Source organism: Mobula birostris, chromosome 29 (genome assembly GCF_030028105.1).
Source record: "Mobula birostris isolate sMobBir1 chromosome 29, sMobBir1.hap1, whole genome shotgun sequence".
In the NCBI taxonomy this organism is placed as follows: Eukaryota; Metazoa; Chordata; class Chondrichthyes; order Myliobatiformes; family Myliobatidae; genus Mobula; species Mobula birostris.
In genome coordinates, this window is record NC_092398.1 from 37,762,539 (window position 1) to 37,789,826 (window position 27,288).

Genomic DNA, 27,288 nt, shown 5'->3' on the forward strand with positions numbered 1-27,288 from the left:
AGGAGACGGAGGGAGGAGGGAAATTTGAGAGAGGGGGAGATGGAGGAGCAGGTTTGGAGGGAGAGTGAAGGAAAGCAAGGGGGGAGTTTGGAGAGGGTTGAGGGAGAATGGAGAGGGAGGAGAGAGAGGAGGAACAGGGAGATTCTAAAGAGAGGCAGTGGGCGGAATGAGATTGGAGCAGGAGGAGGGAGTTTGGTGAGGGAGGCAGAGGCAAGTGGGAGATTTGAGAGGGTGGAGGGAGAATAATGAAGAGAGAGGAGGGAGACTGGAGAGGGAGGAGGGAGCTTGGAGAGAGAGGGGGAAAAGGAGAGGAAGGAGGGAGATTTGAATGGGAAAGAAATTTGAGAGGGAGGAAGATGGAGCAAGAGGGAGTTCAGAGAAGTAGGGTGGATATTGGAGGAGAAAGGAGTGGGAGAGGGGATTGGGAGAGGGAGGCAGAGGGAGGAGGGAGATTTGAGAGGTAGAGAGATGGAGGGAGCACGAAGAGCAAATTTGGACAGGGAGAGGGAAGGAGAACGAGGAGGGAGATTGGAGAGGGAGGAGGGAGATTAGAGAGGGAGGAGGGAGATTGGAGAGGGAGGAGGGAGATTAGAGAGAGAGGAGGGAGATTGGAGAGGGATGGAGAGGGAGATTGGAGAGGGAGGGAGAGGAAGATTGGAGAGGGATGGAGGGGGAGATTGGAGAGGGAGGGGGAGATTAGAGAGGGAGGAGGGAGATTAGAGAGGGAGGAGGGAGATTGGAGAGGGATGGAGAGGGAGATTGGAGAGGGAGAGGAAGATTGGAGAGGGTTGGAGAGGGAAATTGGAGATGGATGGAGAGGGAGATTGGAGAGGGAGAGGAAGATTGGAGAGGGATGGAGAGGGAGATTGGAGAGGGAGGAGGGAGTTGGAGAGGATGGAGAAGGAGATTGGAGAGGGAGAGGAAGATTGGAGAGGGAGGAGGGAGATTGGAGAGGGATGGAGAGGGAGATTGGAGAGGGTTGGAGAGGGAGATTGGAGAGGGATGGAGAGGGAGATTGGAGAGGGAGGAGGAAGATTGGAGAGGGAGGAGGGAGATTGGAGAGGGAGGAGGGAGATTGGAGAGGGAGGAGGGAGATTGGAGAGGGAGGAGGGAGATTGGAGAGGGAGGGGGATTGGAGAGGGAGGATGGAGATGGGAGAGGGTTGGGAGATGGGAGGAGGAGATTGGAGATTGGGAGGAGGGAGATTGGAGAGGGATGGAGAGGAGATGGAGAGGGAGCTTGGAGAGGGAGGAGGGAGATTGGAGAGGAAATGGAGAGGGATGGGAGAGGGAGCTTGGAGAGGGAGGAGGGGAGATTGGAGAGGGATGGAGAGGGAAATTGGAGAGGGATGGAGAGGGAGGAGGGAGATTAGAGAGGGAGGAGGGAGATTAGAGGGAGGAGGGAGATTGGAGAGGGATGGAGAGGGAGGAGGGAGATTAGAGAGGGAGGAGGGAGATTGGAGAGGGGAGGAGGGAGATTGGATAGGGAGATTGGAGAGGGAGGAGAGATTAGAGAGGGAAGAGGGTGATTGGAGAAGGAGGAGGAAGATTTGAAAGGGAGGCTGTGTGAAAATGAGATTGGAGCAGGAGGAGGGAGATTTGAAAGGGAAGGTGAGGGAGGAGGGAGATTGGAGGAGACGAAGGGAGGAGGGAAATTTGAAGAGAGGGGGAGATGGAGGAGCAGGTTTGGAGGGAGAGTGAAGGAAAGCAAGGAGGGAGTTTGGAGAGGGTTGAGGGAGAATGGAGAGGGAGGAGAGAGAGGAGGAACAGGGAGATTCTAAAGAGAGGCAGTGGGCGGAATGAGATTGGAGCAGGAGGAGGGAGTTTGGTGAGGGAGGCAGAGGCAAGTGGGAGATTTGAGAGGGTGGAGGGAGAATAATGAAGAGAGAGGAGGGAGACTGGAGAGGGAGGAGGGAGCTTGGAGAGAGAGGGGGAAAAGGAGAGGAAGGAGGGAGATTTGAATGGGAAAGAAATTTGAGAGGGAGGAAGATGGAGCAAGAGGGAGTTCAGAGAAGTAGGGTGGATATTGGAGGAGAAAGGAGTGGGAGAGGGGATTGGAGAGGGAGGCAGAGGGAGGAGGGAGATTTGAGAGGTAGAGAGATGGAGGGAGCACGAAGAGCAAGTTTGGACAGGGAGAGGGAAGGAGAACGAGGAGGGAGATTGGAGAGGGAGGAGGGAGATTAGAGAGGAAGGAGGGAGATTGGAGAGGGAGGAGGATTAGAGAGAGAGGAGGGAGATTGGAGAGGGATGGAGAGGGAGATTGGAGAGGGAGGGAGAGGAAGATTGGAGAGGGATGGAGGGGGAGATTGGAGAGGGAGAAGGGAGATTGGAGAGGGAGGAGGGAGATTGGAGAGGGAGGGGGAGATTAGAGAGGGAAGAGGGAGATTAGAGAGGGAGGAGGGAGATTGGAGAGGGATGGAGAGGGAGATTGGAGAGGGAGAGGGAAGATTGGAGAGGGATGGAGAGGAAATTGGAGATGGATGGAGAGGGAGATTGGAGAGGGAGAGGAAGATTGGAGAGGGATGGAGAGGGAGATTGGAGAGGGGAGATTGGAGAGGGATGGAGAGGGAGATTGGAGAGGGAGGAGGAAGATTGGAGAGGGAGGAGGGAGATTGGAGAGGGAGGAGGGAGACTGGAGAGGAGGAGTGGAGATTGGAGAGGGATGGAGAGGGAGCTTGGAGAGGGTTGGAAAGGGAGATTGGAGAGGGATGGAGAGGGAGATTGGAGAGGGAGGAGGAGATTGGAGAGGGAGGAGGGAGATTGGAGAGGGATGGAGAGGGAGATTGGAGAGGGAGCTTGGAGAGGGAGGAGGGAGATTGGAGAGGGATGGAGAGGAGCTTGGAGAGGGTTGGAAAGGGAGATTGGAGAGGGATGGAGAGGGAGATTGGAGAGGGAGGAGGAGATTGGAGAGGGAGGAGGGAGATTGGAGAGGGATGGAGAGGGAGATTGGAGAGGGAGCTTGGAGAGGGAGGAGGGAGATTGGAGAGGGATGAGAGGGAAATTGGAGAGGGATGGAGAGGGAGGAGGGAGATTAGAGAGGGAGGAGGAGATTAGAGAGGAGGAGGGAGATTGGAGAGGGATGGAGAGGGAGGAGGGAGATTAGAGAGGGAGGAGGGAGATTGGAGAGGGAGGAGGGAGATTGGATAGGGAGATTGGAGAGGGAGGAGAGATTAGAGAGGGAAGAGGGTGATTGGAGAAGGAGGAGGAAGATTTGAAAGGGAGGCTGTGCGAGAATGAGATTGGAGCAGGAGGATGGAGAGTGGGATAGATTGGAGAGGGAGGAGGGAGATTGGAGAGGGAGGGAGAGGGCAGAAGAAGACTGATGAGGGAGGGAGGAGAGAGGTAAGGGAGAGGGAGGAAGCAGCTAGAGGGGGAGGAGGGAAATTTGATAGCCAGTAGGTGGATTTCAGAGGGATGGTGCAGCGTGATTGGAGAGGGAGGGAAAGGGTTCAGGGAGAGGGAGGGAGAGGAGGTGGATTCGAGAGGAAGGAGGGAGAGTGAAGGAGGAAGAGGGTGATAGGAGGGGAGAGAGAGAGAGGAAAGGGGGAGATTGGAGAGGGAGGGGTGGGAAGGGGATTGTATAGGGAGGAAGGAGATTGATGAGGATTGGAGGGGCAGAGGGTGAGGTGAGAGATTGTAGAGGGAGGAGTGGGAGCTGTGTGATTGAAGGGGGATGGAGCGGGAGGGAGACTGGAGGGAGGAAGAGGGAGATTTGGTAGAGAGGAAGAGGGAGGAGGGTGATTGGAGACAGAGTTAGAGGAAGATTGGACAGTGAGCCAGGGGGTTAGTGATGCGAGAGGGAGAGGGAGGGAGAAGGGTGATGGAGAGTGAAGGAGGGAACCAGAGGGAGGTTGAGGTGAAAAGATTGTAGAGGGAGGGAGTTGGAAGAGGGATATTGGAGAGGACGGGAGAGGAGCAGGGTTGATTGGAGAGGAAAAGTGGGGGAGGTGGGAGATTCTGGAGTGAGGGAGAGAGAGGAGGGTGATTGGAGAGGGAGGAGGAGTTTGGAGAGAAAGGTGACTGGGGTGGGAGGGAGATTGGTGAGGGAGGGAGAGTGAAGGAGAGTAAAGCAGGGAGAGGGAGGTAGGAGGGAGACAGGGAGATTGGTGAGGAATGGACAAGAAGATTGGAGAGGGAAGGAGGGAGACTGGAGTGAAAGTGTGATGGAGGGAAAGGGAGGAGAAAACATCGGAAAAGGAGGAATGAGTTTGGAGAGGGAGAGGGAGATTGGAGAGGAGAGAGGCAGTGGGGGATTGGTGACGGAGGAAGTAGGAGAGAGGGATTGGACGGAGGGGGAGGTGAGAGATTGTAGAGGGAGGGAGTGGGGAAAGAGATTGGAGAGGGAGGAACAGGGAGGAGGGAGACTGAAGAGGGAGGAGGGAGATTGGAGAGAGAAGGACAGGGAGGATGATTGAAGAGGGAGGGAGAGGGTGGGATATTGGTGAGGGAGGGTGAAAGAGGGAGAGGGAGGAGGGAGATTGGTGAGGGATAGAGGGCAAGAGGGAGATTAGAAAGAGAGGGAGAGGGCGGAGGGAGATTGGAGAGGGAGGAAGAGGGAAAATTGGAGGGGCATAGAGGGATGGTGCAGATTGCAGAGCGAGGGGAGGGAGAGGGAGGAGGAAGATTGAAGAATGAGGGATAGGAAGGAGGAAGATTGGAGAGCGAGGAGAGGGTAGGATATTGATGAGGGAGGGTGAAGGAGGATGAGGGAGGAGGGAGATTGGAAAGGAAGGAAGAATGATGAGGGAGATTGGGTAGGGAGGAGGGAGATCATTGAGGGAGGAGAGTGATTGGAGGGGAGGGAGAGAGAGGAGGGAGATTGGAGAGAGGGATATTCGAGAGGTGTGGGAAAGGTAACAGGGTGAGGGAGGATGGAGAGGGAGGGAGAAGGAAGAGGGAGATTGGTGAGAAAGGTGGGAGTTTGGATAGGGAGGGAGAGGATGGAGGAAGATTGGATTGGGAGGGAGAGGATTGAAGAAGATTAGAGGGGCAAAGAGGGAAATAGGAGAGGGAGGAAGGAAATTGCAGAGGGAGAGGAAGATTGGAGAGAGGGAGGAAGATTAGAGAGAAAGAGAGTGGCAGGAGGGAGAATATAGAGGGAGGGAATGTCAGGAGGGTGATTGGAGAGGGAGGGAGGATGAAGATTGGTGAGGGAGTAACAGGAAGTTAGAATGAGGGAATGTTTGCAGCCTGTCTCACCCTCCTTTCTTTCTCCAAACTCTCACCCGCACCCACTCCAGGGAGGAAAACCTTCTTCAACTATGCGATCTTGCTTTGTATTCTGGCATTGAAGGTCGGATCCATCGTCTGTCTTTGTTACATATGGTAAAGCCCCAGCCCGTTTTCCTCCCCCCTCCAGTTCAAACCTCTCCCTCATCCCTATCTCTGTTACCCCTACACCCCCATCCTCCTGTTCAAACCCCTCCCTCATTCCTTCCTATCTCTGTAACCCCTACACTTCCCGTCCTCCAGTTCAAACCCCTCCCTCATCCCTCCCTATCTCTGTAACCCCTACACTCCCCCTCCTGTTGAAACCCTTACCTCACCCCCTCCCTCTCTGTAACCCCTACACTCCCCCTCCTGTTCAAACCCCTCCCTATCTCTGTAACCCCTACACTCCCCCTCCTATTCAAACCTCTCCCTCACCCCCTCCCTATCTCTGTAACCCCTATACTCCTCACCCTCCTGTTCAAACCCCTCCCTCACCCCCTCCCTATCTCTGTAACCCTGACACTCCCCATCCTCCTGTTCAAACCCCTCCCTCACCCGCTCCCTATCTCTGTAACCCCTACATTCCCCCCTCCTGTTCAAACCCCTCCCTCGCCCCTCCCTATCTCTGTAACCCCTCACTCCCCCCTCCTGTTCAAACCCCTCCCTCACCCCCTCCCTATCTCTGTAACCCCTACACTCCCCCTCCTGTTCAAACCCCTCCCATGCCCCCTCCCTATCTCTGTAACCCCTACACTCCCCCTCCTGTTCAAACCCCTCCCTTGTTCCATACCCTTGTCTCATCACACTTGCCAATGTCTCCCGTGTTCAGTTACCTGAAGAGGAAGAACAAGGAAGGTGAGAAATTGAAGGAGGAGGAGGTGACCCGACTCCTGACGAGGCTTCTGAATGAAGGGAGCGAGACAGAGTGAGAAGAGGAGGGGTGAGAGTCTGACTTGGACAGGGGTGTGGAGGGAAGAGAAAAAGAGAATGATGGGGGGCAAGAGGAGAGGGGTGGTGGTGCAGAGAGAGTGAAAGAGGAGCAGAAGGGAAGGGGAATGTTGAAGTGAGAGAGCATGATGAGAGTGTGTGCTGGAGAGGCAGAGCAGGAGGGAGAGGGAGAGGCAGAGAGCTTCTGAGAGGGAAAAAAGGTGAGTCAGCCAGAGATGGCGAGAGGGTGTTCAAGAGGAAGAGTGAGAGGAGACGAGATTGGAGAGGGTAGAAGGTGACTCAGACCATGAGAGGCCTGCGTCGGGCATTTTCATGCAGATTGGAAGTCTGTGTGGGGCGCCACTCCTCGCACAGACACTAGAGCAATGTGGAGTTAAGTGCCTTGCTCAAGGACACAAACATGCTGCCACAGCTGAGGCTCGAACTAGCGACCTTCAGATCACTAGACGAATGCCTTAACCACTTGGCCACGTGTCCAACACAGGTGAAAGGGTAGAGGGGAAGAGCCACAGGGGTTAAAAGAGGACCGAAAGAAGCATTGAAGAGAGAGAGAAAAGGGAAGAGAGAGGGGGAAAATGAGAGAGTGGGGGAAAGTGAAAGGGCAGTGGGACGTGGTGGGAATATGGGAAAGAAACATGGAAAATGGGAAAGCCAGTGAGAGATGGGAAAGAAGAGAGAGAAGCGAGAAAAGGGAGAGTCAATGGGAGATGGGAAAGGGGAGAGAGCATTTCCCAAATATCGATTGGCATCTCCTGACAGCAAGGGGTTTAGATGGGGTGAGTTTGTTAGGTGAGCTCAGGAAGGTTTCTTGACACAGTATGTAGATAAGACTAGAAGAGACGAGGCTGTACTGGGAAATGAACCTGGTCAGGTGTCAGATCTCTCAGTGGGAGAGCATATTGGAGATAGTGATCACAATTCTATCTCCTATCCCATAGCATTGGAGAGGGGTAGGAATGGACAAGTCAGGAAAGTGTTTAATTGGAGTAAGGGGAAATATGAGGCTATCAGGCAGGAACTTGGAAGCATAAATTGGAAACAGATGTTCTCAGGGAAATGTATGGAAGAAATGTGGCAAATGTTCAGAGGATAATTGTGTGGAGTTCAGCATAGGTACGTTCCAATGAGACAGGAAAAGGATGATTGGGTACAGGAACCGTGGTGTACAAAGGCTGTCGTAAATCTAGTCAAGTAGAAAAGCAGAACTTACAAAAGGTTCGAAAAACTAGGTAATGATCGAGATCTAGAAGATTATAAAGCTAGCAGGAAGGAGCTTAAGAATGAAACTAGGGGAGCCAGAAGAGGCCATAAGAAGGCCTTGGCGGACAGGATTAAGGAAAAGCCCCAAGGCATTCTACAAGTATGTGAAGAGCAAGAGGATGAGACCTGAGAAAATAGGACCAACCAAGTGTGACAGTGGAAAAGTATGTATGGAATCGGAGGAGATAGCAGAGGTACTCAATGAGTACTTTGCTTCAGTATTCATGAAGGAAAAGGACCTTGGCCATTGTAGGGATGATTTACAGCGGACTGAAAAGCTTGAGCATGCAGATATTATGGAAGAGGATGTGCTGGAGCTTTTGGAAAGCATCAAATTGGAAAAGTCATTGGGACCGGACGAGATGTACCCCAGGCTACTGTGGGTGGCAAGGGAGGAGATTGCTGAGCCTCTGGCAATGATCATTGCATCATCAATGGGGACGGGAGAGGTTCCGGAGGATTCCAGAAGATTGGAGGGTTGCAGATGTTGTTCCTTTATTCAAGAAAGGGCGTAGAGATAGCCCAGGAAATTATAGATTAGTGAGTTTTACTTCAGTGGTTGGTAAGTTTATGGAGGAGATCCTGATAAGGTACCACATGCAAGGCTTATTGAGAAAGTAAGGAGGCATAGGATCCAAGGGGACATTGCTTTGTGGATCCAGAACTGGCTTGCCCATAGAAGGCAAAGACTAGTTGTAGACGGATCATATTCTGCATGGAGGTCAGTGACCAGTGATGTGCCTCAGGATCTGTTCTGGGACCCCTGCTCTTTGTGATTTTTATAAATGACCTGGATGAGGAAGTGGAGTAGTAAATTTGCTGATGACACAATGGTTGAGGGTGTTGTGGATAGTGTGGAGGGCTGTCAGAAGTTACAGCGGGACATTGATAGGATGCAAAACTGGGCTGAGAAGTGACAGATGGAGTTCAACCCAGATAAGTGTGAGGTGGTTCATTTTGGTAGGTCAAATATGATGGCAGAATATAGTATTAATGGTAACACTCTTGGCAGTATGGAAGTTCAGAGGGATCTTGTGGTCTGAGTCCATAGGACACTCAAAGCTGCTGCGCAGTTCGACTCTGTGGTTAAGAAGGCATTCAGTGCATTGGCCTTCATCAATTGTGAGATTGAGTTTAAGAGCCGAGAGGTAATGTTGCAGCTATATGGTACCCTGATCAGATCCCAGTTGAAGTACTGTGCTCAGTTCTGGTCGCCTCACTACAGGAAAGATGTGGAAACCATAGAAAGGGTGTCAGATTTCTCAGTGGGAGAGCATTCTGTTGATAGTGATCATAATTCTTTCTCCTTTACAAGTTAGAAGAGCGTTTAATTGGAGTAAGGGGAACTAAGAGGCCATCAGGCAGGAAATTCGAAGCTTAAATTGGGAACAGATGTTCTGAGGGAAAAGTATGGAAGAAATGCGGCAAATGTTCATAGGTACATTCCAATGAGACAGGGAAGTTAAGTACAGGAACCGTGGTGTACAAAGGCTGTAATAAATCTAGTCAAGAAGAAAAGAAAAGCTTACAAAAGGTTCAGAGAGCTAGGTAATGTTGGAGATCTAGAAGATTATAAGGCTAACAGGAAGGAGCTTAAAAAGGAAATTAAGAGAGCCAGAAGAGGCCATGAGAAGGCCTTGGTGGGCAGGATTAAGGAAAACCCCAAGGAATTCTACAAGTATGTGAAGAGCAATAGGATAAGACGTGAAAGAATAGGACCTATCAAGTGTGACAGTTGGAAAGTGTGTATGGAACCGGAGGAAATAGCCGAGCTACTAAGTGAATACTTTACTTCAGTATTCACTATGGAAAAGGATCTTGGTGATTGTAGGGATGACTTTCAGCAGACTGAAAATCTTGTGCTGGAGCTTTTAGAAAGCATCAAGTTGAATAAGTCGTTGGGACCGGACGAGATGTACCCCAGGCTACTGTGGGAGGCAAGGGAGGAGATTGCTGAGCCTCTGGCGATGATCTTTGAATCATCAATGGGGATGGGAGAGGTTCCGGAGGATTGGACAGTTGTGGATGTTGTTCCTTTATTCAAGAAAGGGAGTAGAGATAGCCCAGGAAATTATAGACCAGTGAGTCTTACTTCAGTGATTGGTAAGTTGATGGAGAAGATCCTGAGAGGCAGGATTTATGAACATTTGGAGAGGTATAATATGATTAGGAATAGTCAGCATGGCTTTGTCAAGGGCAGGTTGTGCCTTACGAGCCTGATTGAATTTTTTGAGGATGTGACTAAACACATTGATGAAGGAAGAGCAGTAGATGTAGTGTATATGGATTTCAGCAAGGTATTTGATAAGGTACCCCACACAAGGCTTATTGAGAAAGTAAGGAGGCAAGGGATCCAAAGGGACCTTGCTTTGTGGATCCAGAACTGGCTTGCCCACAGAAGGCAAAGAGTGGTTGGAGACGGGTCATATTTGTATGGAGGTTGGTGACCAGTGGTGTGCCTCAGGGATCTGTTCTGGGACCCTTATTCTTCGTGATTTTTATAAATGACCTGGATGAGGAAGTTTGCTAATGCCCCAATTAGCTAATGCTAATTCCAAAGGTTGGAAGTGTTGTGGATAGTGTGGAGGGCTGTTGATAGGACGCAAAATTGGGCTGAGAAGTGGCAGATGGAGTTCAACCCAGATAAGTGTGAAGTGGTTCATTTTGGTAGATCAAATATGATGACAGAATATAGTATTAATGGTAAGACTCTTGGCAGTGTGGGGGATCAGAGGGATCTTGGGGTGCAAGTCCATAGGACGCTCAAAGCAGCTATGCAGGTTGACTCTGTGGTTAAGAAAGCGTACGGTGTATTGGCCTTCATCAATCGTGGAATTGAATTTTGGAGCCGAGAGGTAATGTTGCAGCTATATAGGACCCTGGTCAGACCCCACTTGGCGTATTGTGCTCAGTTCTGGTCGCCTCACTATAGGAAAGATGTGGAAGCCATAGAAAGGGTGCAGAGGAGATGTACGAGGATGTTGCCTGGATTGGGGAGCATGCCTTATGAGAATAGGTTGAGTGAACTCGGCCTTTTCTCCTTGGAGCGACGTACGATGAGAGGTGACCTGACAGAGGTGTGTAAGATTATGAGAAGCATTGATCATGTGGATAGTCAGAGGCTTTTCCCCAGGGCTGAAATGGCTAGCACAAGAGGACACAGGTTTAAGGTGCTGGGGAGTAGGTACAGAGGAGATGTCAGGGGTAAGTTTTTTACGCAGAGAGTAGTGAGTGCGTGGAATGGGCTGCTGGCAACGGTGGAGGTGGATACAATAGGGTCTTTTAAGAGACTTTTGGATAGGTACATGGAGCTAAGAAAAATAGAGAGCTTTGGGTAAGCCTAGTAATTTCTAAGGTAGGGACATGTTCGGCACAGCTTTGTGGGCCGAAGGGCCTGTATTGTGCTGTATGTTTTCTATGATGATGTGGACCAAGGGTGAGTGAAAGGACGGAGGTGGTGGGGCATTATGAGCAGAGAGATGTGAGTGGGAGGGTAGACGGTGGGGCAATGTCGCCTGGGAAGGAGGTGATTGATGAGGTGCAAAAGGGGTAGAGAGGGAGGGCAGACGAGATGAGGGGGCACATGGCGAGGTGGTCCCAGTGGGGAAGGTTTTGAATTGGGCCGTCACTCAGTCGGAGCTCCCTTCCACAGGACCGGCGTTCCCAGCCGATGGTGCCGGACAGAATGGGGTCCCAGAAGGACAAGAAGGAACGTGGACCAGGAGATCCTGGGATCAAACGGAGCCTCCCCTTTCCCTTACTGGGGTGGATCACCCTGCCCTGTAAATAAATCTCTGTATTTAGTGTTAGCAGTGCCTCTCTCTTTCTCTCTCTGACTACACAGGGGAAAGGGTCTGTGCTGTGGTGAACAATCACACCACCCCTCCCTGCTCTGAGAGTTACAGACGAGACCACCTCCTCCTTCCCTTACTTACTGTCAAATTCCCTCTGTATCTCTCCTTTTGTGTTTACTCCTCCCCTCCTTTCCCACTCTCCCTACCCTCTCCACCATCCTTCGCTCCAACTCCCCGCTGCACCTTCCTTCTCCATCTCCCATCTCTCCTCTCCACCTTCCTCTCTCCATCTTCCCACTCTCCTTTCCACCTTCCCTCTCTCCAACTCATCTCCACCTTACTTTACTCCCATCCCCTCTCTCCCTCCATCGCCTCCTTCCTTCTCTCCCTTTTACAACTTCCCTCTGACCAACTATCTTCTCCAACATACCTCTCTCCAACTCACATCCCCACCTTCCCTCTCCCTCTCCACTCTACAGCTTCCCTCTCTCCCTCAATCCTCTCGAATTCCCCTCTCTACCTTCTCTTTCTACCTTCCCTCTTTCCCTACTCTCTCCACCTTCCATCACACTCTCCACTCTTCACATTCCCTCTCTCCAACTCATTCCATTTTCCCTCAACTCTTTCCACTTTCCCTCTAACTCCTCTATCCATCTCCCCCCTCTGCCATTGCTATCTCCCACTCTCCAACTCCCCTTGAACCTTCCCTCTCTCCAACTCTCCCTTCCACCATACCTCCATCTCCCCTCTTCACCATCGCTATCTCCCACTCACTTCTCCACCATCCCACTCTCCAATTACCCTCTGAACCTTCCCTCTCACCACCTTCCTCTAACGCCAAACTCCACCTTAGCTCTCTTCCTCCACTCTCATCTCTCCACCTTCTGTCTCTCCAACTCTCTGCACAGTCCCTTGCTGCCACCCACTCTTTCCCTCCTTTCTCCACCTTCTCTTTCCCTCCCAAATTCAACTTCCCTCTCTCCAACTCCCCCCTCTACTTCCCTCTCTCCTCTCCGGTTTCCCTCCCTCCAACTGCCCTCTCCACCTTCTCTCTCTCTCCCTCCCATTTCCAGTTTCCCTCACACCACTCTCCCCCTCATTCCCTCTCTCCAACTACCTCTCCACTTTCCCTCTCCCCCTCAACCTCTCCAACTTGCAATTCTCCTCCTTCCCTTTCCGTCTTTCCTGTCTCCCTGATCTCTCCAGTTCCATCACTCCCTCCACTCTTCACCTTCCCTCCAACTCTTCTATCCATCTTCCTTCTCTCCAACTGCCCTAACTTCCCTCTCCATCTAATTGCTCTATCCAACTCCCCTCTCCATCACTATTCTCCCACTCCCCTTTCCACAATCACTCTCCGAATCCTCTCCATCATCAATCTCTCCAAATCCCCTCTCCACTGCCCGCTCTCCCTCTCCTCTGCACCTTTCATCTCTCCAATTCCAACTTCCCTCTCTTCACAATCCACTGTCCATCTCCCCTCTCCACCTTCCCAGTTTCCAGCTCCTCTCCACCTTCCCTCTTCCTCTCTCCACGCTCCCTTGCTCCCACCCCCTCTCCCTCCCATCTTCACCTTCCCTCTCTCCCTCCCATATCCAACTTCCCTTTCTTCAACTCTCCTCCCCACCTTCTCTCTCTCCCATCCATATTCAACTTCCCTCTCTTCAACTACCTTCAACTCTCCCTTCCATCCTCCCGCCCTCCAACACCCCTCTTCTCCTTCCCTCTCAAACTCACCTTTCCACTTTCCCTCTCTCCAACTCACTTTTCCACTTTCCCTTTTCTTTGCAGCTTCTGTCTCTCACTCAACCTCTCCACCTTCCCTCTCTCCAACTGTCTCCACATTGCCTCTCACCAACTCCCCTTTCCATCTTCACTCTCATCACTCTCTACTCTTCACCTTCCCTCTCTCCAACTCCTCTTTCCACCTTCCCTCTTCAATTTCACACTCTCCCTCCTCTCTACAAATTCCCTCTCTCCCTCAGACTCTTCAGCTTCCCCCACTGCTCTTCATTTCTTCTCCACACCACCTATCCCACCTCTCCCCATCTCCACTCTCAACAACTCCTCTCTCCACCCTTGATCTATTAACTTCATTTTCTGTAACTCTACTCTCCACCTTCCCTCTCAAGCTCTGCTTTCTACCTTCCTATGCGCCCACCCCCTTCCATCTCCACCCTCCCTCTCTCCCTCCACCCTCTGTCCAACTCCTCTTTCCACCTTCCCACTTTCAAACTGCCATCTTCACTCTCTGTAACTCCTGTATCCAACTTCCCTCTCCACCATCGCTATCTCGCACTCCCTTCTCCACTATCCCACTCTCCAACTTCCCTCTTTTCCTCTCCCCTGGATATTTCCTCTCTCTAATCCCACCCTTCACTCCCCCCCTCTCCAACTCCCTTCTTCACCTCCCCTGCCCTCTCCACTTCACTCTCTCTCCCCTCCACAAAATGCCTCTCTCCAATTCCCCTCTCCACCTTCTCTCACTCCAATTACCCTCTCCATATCCCCTCACCCTCATCTCTACTACTACCCTCTCTCCCCGTCTATCCACCTTCCGTCTCACCAACTCCCCTCTCCATCTTCCTTTTGCTCCAACACCCCTCTACACATTTCCTCTCCATCTCCTCTGTTCACCTTCCCTCTCCATCTTCCTTCTTTTCCTACCCCACAACCTTCCCTCTCTCCAACTTGTCTCTCCACTTTCCCTCACTCCAACTCCCTTCTCCACCTTGCATCTCTCCCTCCACTGACCCTCCTCCTTCTGTCTCTCCAATTCCACACCCCACTCTGCATCGGAATGGCAGCATAATCCTGCTCCTATGTCTTCTGGTCTTATCAGCTGACAACCTTCCACCTCTCCACCATCCCTCTCTCCCCTCATTACCTTCCCTCCACACTCCACCCCTCTGTCTCTCCTTCCGCCTTCCCACTCTGCCTCCCATCTCCTTCCCTCTATCTCTTTCTCTCACCCCTCTGGCTTCCTTCACTCCCTCTGAACTCCACCTTCACTCTCTCCCTCCTCCCTACAAATTCCCTCTCTTTAACTCCCCACTCCACCTTCCCTATCTCTACTATCCCTCTCAAACTCCCCTCTCCACCTTCCCTATCTCTACTATCCCTCTCTCAAACTCCCCTCTCCACCTTCCCTATGTCTACTATCCCTCTCAAACTCCCCTCTCCACCTTCCCTATCTCTACTGTCCCTCTCTCAAACTCCCCTCTCCACCTTCCCTATCTCTACTATCCCTCTCAAACTCCCCTCTCCACCTTCCCTATCTCTACTATCCCTCTCTCAAACTCACCTCTCCACCTTCCCTATGTCTACTATCCCTCTCAAACTCCCCTCTCCACCTTCCCTATCTCTACCATCCCTCTCTCAAACTCCCCTCTCCACCTTCCCTATCTCTACTATCCCTCTCTCAAACTCCCCTCTCCACCTTCCCTATCTCTACTATCCCTCTCTCAAACTCCCCTCTCCACCTTCCCTATCTCTACAATCGCTCTCAAACTCCCCTCTCCACCTTCCCTATCTCTACTATCCCTCTCTCAAACTCCCCTCTCCACCTTCCCTATCTCTACTATCCCTCTCAAACTCCCCTCTCCACCTTCCCTATCTCTACTATCCCTCTCTCAAACTCCCCTCTCCACCTTCCCTATCTCTACTATCCCTCTCTCAAACTCCCCACTCCACCTTCCCTATCTCTACTATCCCTCTCTCAAACTCCCCTCTCCACCTTCCCTGTCTACTATCCCTCTCTCAAACTCCCCTCTCCACCTTCTCACTCCAATTCCTCTTTCCACCTTGTTTTTTTCCAACACCTCTCCATCTTCCGTTTCTCCCTCCACTCTCCACCTTCCCTCTTGCTCTCCCTCCACTTTCCCTCACTCCAAACCTCCTTCCAGCTCCCTCTTCCCAACTTGTCTCTCCCCCTTCTCTACAGCTACCCTCCTTCAATCTCTCCACTTTCCCTCCCCCCAACTCCCCCTCCACCTTCCTTCTCTCCAACTGCCCTTCCTGCTTCCCATGCTCAAACTCCCCTCTGCACCTTCCCTCTCTCTTACTTTCTCCACCTTCACTCTCTCCCTCAGGCTTTCCACCTTCCCTCTCCACTTACACTCTCGCCAACTCCTTTCTCCCCCTCCCCTCTCTACCTATGCTCTCTCCAACGCCCCTTTCCAAATTTCCTCCCTTCAGCACCTCTCCACCTTCCCTCTCTCCAATCCCCTATCTCCCTCAACCTCTAAATCTTCCCTCACTCCAACTCCCTTTTCCACCTTCCGTTTTTTCCAACTACCCTTTCCACCTTCACTCTTCAACTCCACTCTTACTTTCCCTGCTCTCTCCCTCCCATCTCCACCTTCCCACTCTTCGAATTCCCTCCCCATGTTCCCTCTCTCCAATCCTGTTTACAGCTCCCTCTCCCCAACTTGTCCCTCCCTCCTCTCTACAGCTTCCATTTCCCTCAATTACTCCACTTTTCCTCTCTCAAACTCACTATTCCATCCCTTTTTCCATCCCCTCTCCACCTTCTCACTCCAACTCCTGTCACCTTCTCTCACTCTGCTCTCCACCACCCTCTTTCCCTCCCCCCACCGCCATCAATCTCACCCTCCCATCTCCACCTTTCCTCAATCCCTCTCTCCAATACCCCGCTATGCCTTACTTTTTCTCCAACGACCCCTCCACATTCTATCTCTCCACTTTCTGTTCACCTTCCCTCTCTCCAACTCTCTCCCTTCTCTCTACAGCCTCCTTTGCTTCAATTACCCTCAACTTCCTTCACTCCAACTCCCCTCTCCACCTTCCCTCTCTCCCTTCCAGCTTCACCTTCCCTCTCCAATTATGCTTGCTCCAACTTCCCTTCCTAAAACACCCCTCTTCAACTTCACTCTCTCCCTCTTCTCTACAAATTCTCTCTCACATATCTTCATCTTCTCTCACCACCTGTTTTTTCCAACACCCCTCTCCACCTTCACACTCTCCCCTCCGCAGCTTCTCTCTCCAACTCGGCTCTCCGCTTCCTTCTCTCCCTTAATCTCTCCAACTTCCCTTCCTCCAACACCCCTCTTCAACTTTACTCTCTCCCTCCTCTCTACAAATTCCCTCTCACCTTCCCTCATTCCAACTCCCCTCACCACCTTGTTTTTTCCAACTCCCCTCTGCACCTTCCCTCTCTAAAAAATCACTCTCTCCCTCAGGCTGTCCAACTCCCCCTCGACCTTCCCTCTCTCCCCCACATCTCCACTTCCCTCACTCCAAACCCTCTTTCCACCTTCCCTCACTCCAAATTCCCTCTCTCTTTCAGGCTCTCCACCTGTTTTTTCTAACTCCCCTCTCTCATTGCTCTCTGCACCTTCCATCTTTTCCTCCACTCTCTCCTCCTTCCCTCTCATCCTCCCCCACCACTTTCCCTCTCTATCTGCCATATCCACAAATTCCCTCTCCACATTCCCTCTTTCCAGCTCTCCTCCCAACTTGTCTATCCCTTTCTACAGCTTCCCTCTCCCTCAATCTCTTTACTTTCCCTCACCCCACCTCCCCTTTCCACCTTGCTTCTCTCCAACTGCCCATCCACCTCCCCTCTGCACCTTACCTCTCTCTAACCCTCCATAAATTCCCTCTCTGCCTTAGGTTCCTTCCCTTTCTCAAACTCCCTTCTCCTGTTTTCCCCTCTCCTCCATCCCTCTCTCCCTCCCATCTGTACCTTACAACTCTTTCAAACTTCCCTCTCTCCAACTCCCCTCTCCACTGTCACTCTCTCTCCCTCAGTCTCTCCTCCTTCCCTCTCTCGCTCATCCTCCATCTACCCTCTCACTCCTCTCTGCCTATCTCCACCTTCTCTCCAATTTCCCTCTTCCTCCCCTCCCTATCTCCTCTCTCGCTGTTTTTCCCCTCCACCTTTCACCCAACCCTGGTCTGGCAGAGCGCATTGCTCTGTAACCACTACCTACTCTGTTCAAAAGTCCAATATTCAATCTTCTCTATCTCCCCTCGCCACTCTTTCACCCCTACTCCCTCTGCCTCTTCCCCACCTTCTCCCCCATTTTACACCTCTCTTTCCCCATCCTTCCCTCCATTCTCCCCTCTCTGCTCCAATCTCTCCCTCTTGTCCCCTTCTCTCACTGCTTCCTCCCCCTCCCTCCCTCCTGTCCCTCTTTAATACTCTTTCTCTCTCCCTCCCCCGGGTTGGCGGGGGGGAGAAGACGAGGGTGAGGACCATGCTGAAACTCAGACGGAGTGGGGGGAGCCACCGCGAAGTTCCCACCAGCTCCAGGCTGTGGAATGTGGCGACCGGTCTGAGACTCACGATGGGAAGGGAGGCTGACAGGAGGGAGATGGGGCAACGAGGAAGGAGGGTGAGAACCAGCAGGAAGGATCGATCTCCATGACCCAGGCAGACACCGTTCAGCAGACAATGAGGATCCCCATGTGGGGGCGAGGTGGTGGCAATCGGAGCAGGGGGAGACAGAGAAAGAGACGGTCAAAGACAGACAAACAGACTGGGAAACTGAGAAGATGACAGAGTGAGGGGGGGTGAGAGACGGAGAGGGACAAGAGAGGGAGGGAGAGGGAGAGACAGAGAGAGAACAGAGAGAGAGAGGGCCAAGAGAAGGGAAAGGAGAGAGAGAGGGAGGGAAGGAGAGGTAGGGAGAGGGAGAGACAGGCAGAGAAGAGAGAGAGAGAGGGCCAAGAGAAGGGAGAGAGAGGGAGGGAGAGGGAGAGGTAGGGAGAGGGAGGAGAGGAGAGATACAGAAAAGAGAGGAGAGATCAGGGAGAGAAAGAAAGAAAGAAAGAAAAGACTGGGAAATAAAATGGGGAACTCGTCAATTCTGTGGCCTGGTTTAATACACGCGATCACTTTAACATCAGTTTTTGAGGGACGTTAAGGGGATAGGGATGACAGGGGGAGGATGGGGAGAGGGGGAGAGAATGAGATGAGTGGGATGGGGTGAGAGTGGGTGGAGAGAGATGGGGGAGAAAGGGAAGAACAGATTCAGAGGCAGCAAAAACCAACACACAACACCCCACCCACCGTCAGATCCACAGAGCCAGTGACCCCCCCCTCCCCTCCCAAGAGAAGATGGATTGAGGGAGATGATGTGAGGACCAGCTCCATCTCTCTCACAGAGGTCACTTTATTGAACAGAGCAGAAAGTCTGGTGAACAGGTCAGATTACAAAGCAACGCAGCCTGTCAGTCGAGGGCTGGGGAGGGGGTGTGAATTAAGAGAGAGGAAAAGGAGTGGGAGGAACAGAGAGAAAGGCGGGGGGTGCAGAGTGGGATAGGGTGGAGGGAGCGAGGGGAACAATGGAGGGAGAGGTGAGGGGGAGCTGGGTGAGAGGAACGACTGACTCACAAACAGCAAATCCTAAACACACGGTATCTCATCCCCTCCCCACTCCACCCTCCTCCCCCATTCCCCAGACACCTCCCTCCCTCCAGAAACATACACCCTTGCTCTGCCTGGGACGGGGCCATTGTTGACCTCAGGACCATTCTCCTCTTCCCAAGGGGACATGAGGAACGCCCTCTTCACTTCCCTCCCTCCTACAAGGTCCTTCTGCCTGGGAAGGGGTGGTTGACCTCAAGCCTGTTTCATCCCCACCTCCCCCGACCCCACTCCTCAACTTGGCCCTCTAACCCAGGGACAACTGAGCTCAGCCCACTCCCCCGCTCCGCAGCCCAGTCTGTAAAGGACCCACTGAGGTGCAATGGGAAGTTGGGAGAGGGACAACTGACCTCAGGACCCTCAGTGAGAAGCACCACAGCCTCAGGCCCTTCAGCAGTGAGTTCCCCTCTGGCCAGCATGGCAGGGCAGGTGGGTGGCGAGCTCCAGGGCACGGGCAAAGGCGCGTGGGCAGTGGGGGCAGACGAAGGCCGGGCTTTGGCCCTGAGGCAGGGCACACTGGTGCTTGAGGAGCTGCACCAGAAAGGGGAAGGCCCGCTGACACTGAGGACAGTCATAGGGGAGGACAATGGCGCCCCTGGGGTGGCCATCGTCCTGGGCTGGTTCAGACTCGGACGACTTTGACAGGCAATGTTCTCCATCCCACTCGGGCTCCTGGGGCAGGTGACGGCTCTGGGTTCCAACCTGGCCTAGTTTCAAGGTCCCAGGGAGACCATCAGCTCTGTCCTGGGGTGGCTCAGAGTCCCCGGAGAGCCTGCAAGCAACGTCACCAGCTGTATCTGGGGTGTGAGGGAGCGCCAAGGCCGGAGAGAGGCTGTGGCCTCCATTCCACTGCAACTCAGGGTCCCGGAGCATCTCTGAGGCTTGGGGAAAGCCAAGGGCCCCATCCTGGGGCAGTTCTGAGGCCTGAACAAGGCCGATGGCTCTGTCCTGTAGTGATCTGGAGTTCTGGGATGTCTCCAAGGCCTGAGTGTGGCTGAGGGTGCTGTCCCACGCTGATACTGGATCCTGGGGTGTCTTTGAAGCCTGAGTGAGATCGAGGGCACCATCCCACTTTGACCCTAGGTCCCGGGGTGTCTCTGAAGCCTGGGACACAACAAGAGCACTAGGTTCGGAGGCTTGAAGGAATTCTGAGGCCCAGGAGAGCCCGCTCCCCACTGCTGACCCCCTCACTCTCCCTCTCCCTCTACCCCGCAGCCGCCCACGCCCCGTTCCCTCTTCACCGTCAGCTCTCTCCCGATGGGCAGTGCGTCGGTGCCTACCCAGCATGGAGGAGCGTGTGAAGGCCTTGCCACAGGCTCCACAGGCATAGGGCCTCTCGCCCGTGTGGAGGCGGGCGTGCTGGTCACGGTCCTGGCCACTCTTGAAGCGTCTCCGGCAGGCTGGGCAGGAATAAGGGGCCCGGTCTGAGTGCCGGCGCCCATGGCGGGCCAGTTCATATGGGTAGCGGAAGGCCTTGCCGCAGGCTGCACAGGCGTGGCGGAGAGTGGGGTCAGTCCCACCGCTGGATGCCTGGGATTCAGAGGGCGGGTGGCGACGGGCCTGGTGCTTGAGGAGGTAGGCGGTGGTTTTGAAACGACGGCCACATTCCGGGCACGGATAGGGCAGGCCGGCAGCGTGCGTTCGCCGGTGCTGCGCCAGGTAATGGGGCCGCTTGAAACGTTTGTCGCACTGCGGGCAGGCGTAGGGTGCCTCGGCACTATGGGTCAGGCCATGACGCAGCAGCTCGTAAGCGTTGACAAAGGCCTTGCCGCAGGCCAGGCAGGCATGGGGACGCTCGCCCGTGTGTGAGCGTTGGTGCCGCAGGAGGTGTGAGGCCCGGCCGTAGACGCGCCCACACTCAGCGCAGGTGAAGCCCCGAGATGGGGAGGAAGGCGAGGATGGGGACGGGTGCCAGCGCTCCTGGTGGGCCTGTAGCTCGGCTGAGCGCGGAAAGGCCAGCCGGCACAATGGGCAGGCGTAGGGCCCGCGGGACGGCGGGTGGCCCTGGCCGTGGTGACGGGCCAGTGCGGCGTTGTCAGCGAAGGCTTTGCCGCACACCACACACTTGGGCCGACGGGGAAGGGCCGGGGTGCCGGTCTGCTCCTCACTGACTCCGGAGCGAGCCACTGCAAGGTGACCGACGGTAGTCACTTGGGATGTTGCCGAGGGGCAGGGGCAGGGACCTGCTGTTGCTGGGGCACTGCAACCTGTCACAGTAGCAGTTGCTAGGGGACTGGAATCAGGCCCCGTGGTGGTTCCTAAGGAAGTGGAAAGGGGTCTGGGGGCAGTTTTTAAGGGACCATGACCAGGCTCCGCATCAGTTTCCAGGGGACAAGTCTCAGATCCGGTAGGTGCTAAAGACCCAGAATTGGGCCCAGTGGTTGCTAGAGGCATGGAATCAGGTCCAGTAGTTGCCAAGGGACCAGAACCGGCCCTGGCGGAGGCTGCCGCTGGGACGCAGTGCAGACGCCGGTGCCGGCGCAGGGTGCCAGGGTCGCGGAAGGCCTTGCCGCAGCCGGTGCAGGGGTATGGCCGCTCGCCAGTGTGGCCATATTGGTGGCGAAGGAGGTGGGCTGAGCGGGCGTAGCCTTTGCCGCAAAGAGGGCAGCGGAAGGGGCGCCGGCGGGGCGGCCCGTGCTGGCCCCGCAGGTGGAGGGCCAGGCCCTGGGGCCGGGCAAAACGCCGGGGACAGGCTGGGCAGCAGTGGGGCCTGCCCGGATCATGCACCAGCCGGTGACGGGCCAGCTCATAGCGCTCCTTGAAGGCCCGACCACACTCAGCGCAGGCAAAGGACGGCGGGCGTGAATGGCGCCGACGGTGCTTCTGCAGGTACCAGGGGGTGGCAAAGCGCTTGGGACAGAGGGGGCAGCTGTATGGCCGGGCTGGGTCGCACTCATGGGATGCCAGCAGCTCAGGCCGGGCAAAGGCCCGGCCACAGGCCTCGCACCGGTGGGGCACAGCTCGTTCCAGCGCCCGGGCCCCGGCCGAGGGGTCGGGCTCCGACTCCGGATCCCACGGGTCTGGGTCTGGGCCTTCTGGGCTTCCGAAGTCTGGGGCTGCGTCTGCTGGGCCTCCCGGCCCTGTGGCTGGGCTTCCCGGCTCTGGGATTGGGCCTGCCGGGCTCTGAGTGCTTCGGATCTGGCCTACTTGAACTCTCCAGCTTGGGACTGGGTCTGCTCGTCCTCCCTGACATGGAGCTGCGCCTACTGAGCCTGTCACTGGTTCTGCTGGGCCTAAAAGACCTCCCAAGCCTGTTTCTGGTGCTGCTTGGCTTCCCAGTCCTGTAGCTGATCCTGTTGAACATAATGGTTCCCCCAGGCGTGAAGGTAGGTCTATCGAGACTGGGACTGGCCCTGTTGGGTTGGCGGGAAGTCCCAGGCTGGCAGGTTGGCCTGTCGTGCCTGGGGTTGGCCTTGTTAGGCCAGTGGGACCTTCTGTGCTTACAGCATCGCGCACCAAGGCTGGGAATGGCCTTGTCGGGCCAGTGGGATGTCCTAAGTCTGGAGCTGAGCTGGTTGAGGTTGGGATTGGCTCTAATGGGCCTGCGGGAGCCCCAAGGCCTAAAGACGGGCAGCAGTGGCCTGAGAGTAGGCGGAAGAAGGAGAAGGCGCGGCCGCAGCAGGAGCAGATGAAGGGAGGCCGGGACGGGTGGGACAAAAGGTGCCAGCGCAGGGTCCACAGACGGCGGCAGCGACGTCTGCACTCCCGGCAGCGGTGGGTAGCATGGGACGGCAGGTGAGAGGCCCAGGGAGAGGGTTCCGTCTTTGCGGCCTCTTCTGCTTCCTCCTCCTCCGCCTCCTCTGGCACTGGCTTCCATCTACCCCTCCTCCTCCTCCTCCTCGTCGTCGTCTCCATGGCGACCAGGGCCTCAGCGGGGAGGAAAGAGGGATGGGAGGGGAGGCTGGAGAAAGAGAGGATAGTGGGAGGAAGGGAAGTGAAGAAGGGAGGTGTGGGTTAGTATGGAGGAGACGGCAAAAAGGAGGATGATAGAGGAGAGAGGGGAAGGATAGAGGGAGGGAGGGAGGACAGAAGCAGAGGTAGGAGGAGGCGAGAAGGGGAAGGGGAGGGGGAGAGAGAGAGAGAGAGAGCATTGAGAAACACTAGAGGCACACTCTGGGAAAGATGGCAGTGGGGATAACTCGCGGTTGACAAACCGATCATCTGCGTTTCAGGGACCCGGAGGAGGAAGAGAAGGGATACAACCTCCTAGCTGTACAGTATAGGGACAGAAAGGGCTTCGGGTAAGTGAAGGGGCAGAAGGGTTTGGACTGACTAGGAAAATAGGCAATGAAATGGTAGTGTTGGGGAGTCTCTGCTCATGCACATTGGTAGAAGAATAAAGGCACAGAGTATTTTCTGAACAGGGAGGAAATTCGAAACTCGAGGCGCAAAGGGACTTGGGGGCTGTTGTGCAGGATTTCCTAAGGGTTAACTTGCAGGTTGAGTTGGTGGTGAGGAAGGCAAATGCAATGTTAGTGTTCGTATCAAGAGGACTAGAATATAAAAGCAAGGATGTAATGTTGAGGTTTGAAAAAGCTCTCGTGAGGCCTCACTTGGAGTATTGTGAGTAGTCTTGGGCCCCTTATCTGAGAAAGGATGTGCTGACATAGTAGAGGGTTTAAAGGAGGTTCATGAGAATGCTTCTGGGAATGAAAGACTTATCATATGATGAGTGATTGATGGCTCTGGGCCTTTACTCACTGGAATTTATAAGACTGAGGGATGAGAGGACATAGAGAGAATATGTTCATCATCAGGAATGTCTTGAGATCCAAAAACAGAATTTAGAGCATAGATCACACAGCATAGTCCTGGCCATTTGGCCCACAATATTATGCTGACCCTCTAACCTACTCTAAACTCAATCTCATCCATCTCTCCTACACAACCCTCTATTTTTCTACCTGTTAAGAATGTGCCTATATAAGAGTTTTTTAAATGTCCCTAATGTATCTGTCTCTACCACCACTCCTAGCAGGGTTCCACCCAGTCACCACTCTCTGTGTAAAATACCTACCTCTGACATCTCCCCTGATTCTTTCCTCCAATCACCTTAAAATTATGCCCCCTCATATTAGCCATTTCCGTCCTGGGAAAAAGTCTCTGGCTGTTCACTCTATGCCTTTTACCTTATACACCTCTATCAAGTCACCTCTCATCCTTCTTCCAAAGAGAAAAGCCCCAGCTCACTCAACCTATACCTTCTAATCCAAGCAGCATCCTGGTAAATCTCTTCTGCACCCTCTCTAAAGCTCCCACATCCTTCGTATGTTGAGGTGATCAGAACTGAACACAATATTCCAAGTGTTTTTATTTCCAGATAAAAAGGGTTTGCACAATACTCCAAGTGTGGCCTCACCAACATCTTGTACAACTGCAACACAACGTCCCAACTCCTGTATTCCTCTTCTCTATTCTCTCACCTCTTTGTGGCCAAGACCTTCCCCTCTAGGCAATCAATCCCTGGAAGGGCTCTCGAACAAAGACAATGATCATCCCTCTGCCCCTGAAGATGACGATGGTCCTACCCAGCAGTTCATCTTACAATGAAGATCCCAGCGTCTAGGCCCTCTTGTGCTGATGGATCGATCCCTGGATCAAGACAAAACGTTAACACAAAGATCCAAGTGAAATAAGGTCCGTCACCCTTCCACTGTCTACAGGTCAGGAATGTGAGGGAACATCCCCCACTTCCCTGCGTGGGGTTAGTCCATACACACAGAATCTGCAACATCACTGTCTACAGGTCAGAAGTGTGAGGGAACACCCTCCACTTCCCTGCGTGGAGTTAGTCCACACACACAGAATCTGCCACATCACCATTCCATTGTCTTACAGGTCAGGAGTGAAAGGGAGCTCTCCCCACTTCCCTCAGTGGGGTTAGTCCATACACACAACATCCGGCACATTATCCCACACTGATAAACAACATGCAGGAATCTTCAAGGCATTTAAGTACAGAGGAATCTCGGGGTCCAACCCCACGGCTCCCTGAAAGAAGGCTTTCCTTCACCAGCTGGGATGTTGAGTATAAGAGTCGGGAATTCACTTTACAACTGAATAAAATTCTGGTCAGGCCACACTTGAAATACTGAGTGCAGTTCTGGTCCTCCCGTTATTGGAAGGGTGTGGGGGCTTTGCCTGGAGATCTGATAGAGGTTTACAAGATTATGAAAGGCACAGATAGAGCAGACAGCCGGTACCTTTATCCCTCGAGTGGAAAGTCTAACACCAGAGGGCATGTGCTTAAGGTGAGAGGGCAGTTCAAAGGAGATGTGAGGGGCAATTGTTTTTACACAGACAGTGGTGGGTGCCAGGGATGGTGGTGGAGACAGGTATGATAGAGGTGTTTAAGAGGATGTGCAGGAAAGGGAGGGAGATGGAGATTGTGTATGGGGAATGTCAGATAGTGGAGAACACCCCTGTGGCTGCCCCCCCAACAATAAATGCGCCATTTTGAGTACTATTGGGTGGGTGGGGGGGGGGAATGACCTAGCTGGGGAAAGCAACAGTGGCAGGTCCCTCCAGCACTGAGTCTGGCCCAGTGGTTCAGAAGGGCAGGGCACTGAAGAGGATGGCAGCAGACATAGTCATGGATGGGAGTTTGCCTCCCAGGTACCAGGGTCCGGGATGTTTCTGAACACGTTCACAATATCCTGAAGAGGGAGGGTGTGCAGCCAGAGGTCATGGTACATATTGGTACCCAAAACATTTGTAGAAAAAGGGAGGATGTCCTAAAAAAAAAATACAGGGAGTTAGCAAGGAAGCTGAGAAGCAGGACCTCAAGGTAGTAATCTCAGGGTTGCTGCCTGTGCCTCGTGACAGTGACGACAGGAAGAGGATGAGGTGGCAGAGATATAGGTGGCTGAAGAATTGGAGCAAGTGGCAGGGATTCAGATTTCTGGATAATCGGAATCTTTCAGTGATGGGACAAGTGAAGTTATCCCCCTTTGGTTTAAGAGCCTGATATTTGAGGGTTATAACCGTTCCAGATCCTGGTGGTGTTGTACCTAGCGCTCTTGCACTTCCTTTTGATGGCAGCAGTGAGAAGAGAGCATGTCCTGGATGGTGGGGGGCCGGGGGTTCCTGATATTGAGGTGAGGGAAGTTGTCCATGCTGGTTTAACAGATAAAGAGTTGTTAAAGTGAGATCATTGGTTGAAGGAACATCTCAAAGGATGGGCAAGTGAGCGCAGTTCCTGAAGCTCCTGTGACTTCATCCTGATGGCAGCAGCGAGAAGAGAGAATCATGGTCTGGGTGGTGGGGGTCTCTGAGGATGGATGCTGCTTTCCTGTGGCAGAGCTCAATAGTGGGACATTTCGGAATATCTCACCATTGTGGCTGTGTGTATATTTACAAGACGGGCATGTTTTAATGTAAATGCACCGATTATTAATCTCTGACTCTCCCCTTCAATGTGACCCAGTGTGTATATTTACAGACGGATTGCTACTGATGTAAATGCAATAAACATATTAATGCAATCGTGACCACTCCCTATATTAATTTGCATATTGTCAGAGGGATATTTATTGTACATAACTGCATTACTTTAGTCTTCCTTCTCCTGTGCATCCTGCTCTGCTTGCATTTCGCGGATTGCATGCACTGCTGCTTGCATTGTTGCTGCCTGCGTTGCATTTGAAGTGTTTTTTCCTTACCTTCGCTGCAGCCGCCTTCGCTTTGCAGCCCGTTCCCAGGACGACTTCCGGTTCTTAAGTGACCCCTGACCCACCGCCGTACCCGGCCAGCCGTAAACTTCCGGGTGTGGCGCCGCGGCAGTAGCCATCTCGGGAAGGTGAGGGCGCCGGACCCGCTCCATGCTGTTGGTCCAGCGCCGGCTTTCGTCCGGCTGAAGCGCGATATTTGAAATCATTAGTTCCTTTTGCAAGTGTGGAATACAGCAGGGGCTGTAAATTAGAGGCAGGGGACAGGGAGCATGGGGGTAAATGAGGGTGTGAGAGAGCCTGGGGACATGTCCTCTTCTCATTGTTACCATCAAGTTGGAGATAACAGGAGCCTGAAGACCCACACTGAATAATTCAGGAACAGCTTCTTCCCCTCCACCAACAGATTTTTTGAATGGAAATCATGATTACTACCTCATTACTTTATATTTCTATCTTTTTTGCATACTTATTAATTTAACTTTAAATCTCTCTCTCTCTCTCTCTATATATATATATATATATATACACGTCATATTGTGATTTAGTTATTTTGTATTGCAAAGTACTGCTGCTATATAATAATAAATTTCACCACATATGCCAGTCATATTAAACCTGATCCACAACTATTTTTAAAAAATTACACAGAAGCTAAATGACTGTTACCAGAGCAAAAAGCAGACATTAGCACTTTGCTCAAAAATGCTGAGGTGTTGAGGGCTCTGTTGGCCGGGGTTGACTACGGATGTTGTGTTCCAGCTGTCTACCTGTCACCAGTAGCATCGCAGGAGTTGCCAGTCAGCATTGAATTTAACGTAGGACTGCCATAGGGACTCCAGCTCTGCATTTTCCCTTGGGGCTTACTCCCAAAGCTTTCTCCACAAAGCAGTGGAGGTTTGAGATCAGAGTTTTCCTTCTCCTAGAATGGCTGACCATTAGATTAGATTCAACTTTATTGTCATTGTGCCAAGTACAGATACAAACCCAATGAAATGCATTTAGTATCTGACCAG

General features: G+C 53.1%; 1 protein-coding gene across 1 annotated transcript; it reads right to left on the minus strand.

Annotated features, from left to right (window-relative positions):
- Positions 1–18,340: 18,340 nt before the first annotated feature.
- Positions 18,341–26,316, minus strand: LOC140189861 (uncharacterized). Its single transcript, XM_072246183.1, has 3 exons — positions 26,267–26,316; positions 24,029–24,197; positions 18,341–22,506 (listed from the first exon to the last, which is right to left on the minus strand). The coding sequence occupies exon 3, from the start codon at positions 22,458–22,460 to the stop codon at positions 18,996–18,998; it is 3,465 nt and encodes a 1,154-aa protein (XP_072102284.1). The 5' UTR covers positions 22,461–22,506; positions 24,029–24,197; positions 26,267–26,316; the 3' UTR covers positions 18,341–18,995.
- Between the last annotated feature and the right edge of the window lie 972 nt (positions 26,317–27,288).